Genomic DNA, 2500 nt, shown 5'->3' on the forward strand with positions numbered 1-2500 from the left:
AAAAAAAAAAGACATAGGGTGATCACAGATGGAACAGGTCTGCAGCATTTCGAGGTTGACCTTGGGCTAAACAACAACACCAATGACGGTAACGACGACGACAACGACGGCAACAATGACAGCAATTACAACAAAAACAACAACAACAACAACAACAGCAGCAGCAACAACGATAACAACAACGACAACAACAACAGCAGCAGCAGCAGCAACAACAACACAACAACAGCAATAAACAACATCAACGAGAACAATAACAACAACAACAACAACGACGACCTAAAACGACAATAAAAACAATAAGCCCCCTCCCCCCTTCCCCCGCCCCACCCCCTCCACTTTACTCACCGCTGTCGTAGAGATAATAATCGTCTTTTTCCGAAGGTTGCATGTCTTTGTCCTTCTTCATGAGCCTCAGTCGGTAGAGCGGCCCAATGACCAGCAAGATGGTGGCATTCACCAAAATGCCACCGGCCACTGCGATGTCCCGCACGTTGTAGCTGCTAAGAGTGGCGATCAAGCACCAAATCACCCACACGGGGATGCTGAGGAGAACCATTCCCAGAATCCACTGCGATTCGTAGCAATTGTTCGGGTTGTTCCACGTGGCCGAAGCAATTAGCACGCTAATGAAAAGCAGGAACATGACGAAGACGAACGAGATGACCAGCGATTCGTCGGAGAAGTCGTGTGGAGCGCATCGAGGATACAGCGCGCCGGCCACGGGCACGTTAACGACCTCTGGCGGCTGTAGAATTAACCACTGGATAGCTATCATCAACTGGATGGCCACAATGAAGAGAGTGATCAACAGCAAAGCGCAAGGTTGTGCTAGGTTTTTGTATTTCAGTTCTTCCTTGTCGATGTTTCGGTAGGCGTCGAGGAGTTTCACCACCAGCACCGCGTAGGCCAAAGCGTAAAAGAACCCCAGAAACACCCTTCGGATACTGCAAACTTCTGGGGTGGCGTGAGCAACAAACGGAATAACCATTAAATAGAGTCCAGTAATAGCAATAATCAGCGTGAAGCCAAGAATGGTTGTGCCTCCTCGGAACGGGTAGAAAAGTATGAAATAGCAGAACAAACAGAAGGAGAAAAAAGCCCCAAGAGCGGCCAATGTCGTTGCAATGGTGCCCCAGACGCTGGTGAATCGTTCGCCTATAGACGGGAGGCTCCGAAGATTGACGAAAGCACCCGTTTCTGGGTCAATGTATATTTTATCTTTTCCCGAAGTTAATAAATCTGACTGAGGTGTTGATTGTTGGACTTTTTCTGCTTTAGCATTCAGGCAATTGCAGGTACTTCCGACAGGACAACGTGACAGTGGAATAATCGCGATATCCGCATATTCGGGCCCTCGATAGTCCAATATGTTGAGGCTCAAAGAGTCGGCCCATGATCCAATCTGAAAATTAAATAAAAATTAAGAATTTATTTTATAATAGCTGTATTACTGTGTCTTTCTTTTCAATTTCTTAAAATATGCATCTTACAAGTTTAAGTGAACATATGCAACAGATTATGATGGGGGGGGGGGGGGTAGAGGTACAGCCAACATTTTGGTTTCAAATCTTGGCACAAGGTCAGCGGTTTCGAGGTGGGGGGGGAGCGAGTAAGTCGACTACATGGACCCCAATGCTCAACTGGTAGTGATTTTATCAATCTCAAAAGGATGAAGCGCAAAGTCGTCCTCGGCGGAATTTGAACCCAGACGGACGAAATGCCGCTAAGCATTTTGCCTTGTGTGCTAACGATTCTGCTAGCGCGCCCCACTTTATACAGCCAATATATTCCTTTCTGCTATAGGCACGAGGCCTGACATTTTTGGATTGGGAAAATAAGTCGATTACATTGACCCCAGTACTCAACTGGTACCTATTTTATCGATCCCAAAAGGATGAAAGGCAAAGTCGTCCTCGGTGCAATTAGAAGTCAGATGGACGAAATGTCGCTAAGCATTTCGTCCGGAGTGCGAACAATTCTGCCAGCTCGCATCCTTTATACAGCCCATATATTAAACGAAGGAGGGCGACGAGCTGGCAGAATCGTTAGCACGCTGGGCGAAATTCTGAGCGGTATTTCGTTCTGAGTTCAAGTTCCGCCGAGGTCGACTTTGCCTTTCATCCTTTCGTGGTCGATTAAATAAGTAACAGTTACGCACCGGGGTCGATGTAGTCGACTTAATCCTTTTGTCTGTCCTTGTTTGATCCCTCTATGTTTAGCCCCTCCCCGTGGGCAATAAAGAAATGAATATATTAAACGAAGGGATTGCAAATTTAACCAATGTGGGTTCATTAAAACAATACAAACGTTCGAAAAGTCAGATTGGTTCATTTTTTTCTCTCGCTTAGTCAGGTAGAAAAAGGGGTTCCCATGACCCTTTACAGAGTTCCCCACCGTAAGTGTCGGAACTAAATTTGTTTTAGGAAGTGGAAAATCAGGGACAACTCAAGACGACCAAAAGCGTTTTCATTGCATCCCGCTCACCAAAAGTTTAGGG

General features: G+C 46.2%; 1 protein-coding gene across 2 annotated transcripts in view; it reads right to left on the reverse strand.

Annotated features, from left to right (window-relative positions):
* LOC115230999 overlaps positions 1-2500 on the reverse strand; it is a 38445-nt gene that overhangs the window by 5520 nt on the left and 30425 nt on the right. For both annotated transcript variants that reach the window (XM_036499904.1, XM_036499905.1), the window contains exon 20: positions 349-1405. In XM_036499904.1, the coding sequence (XP_036355797.1) occupies positions 349-1405 (1057 nt within the window). The remainder of the gene's footprint in view (positions 1-348; positions 1406-2500) is intronic.

The sequence above is a fragment of the Octopus sinensis genome, unplaced genomic scaffold (assembly GCF_006345805.1).
Source record: "Octopus sinensis unplaced genomic scaffold, ASM634580v1 Contig17091, whole genome shotgun sequence".
Classification (NCBI taxonomy): Eukaryota; Metazoa; Mollusca; class Cephalopoda; order Octopoda; family Octopodidae; genus Octopus; species Octopus sinensis.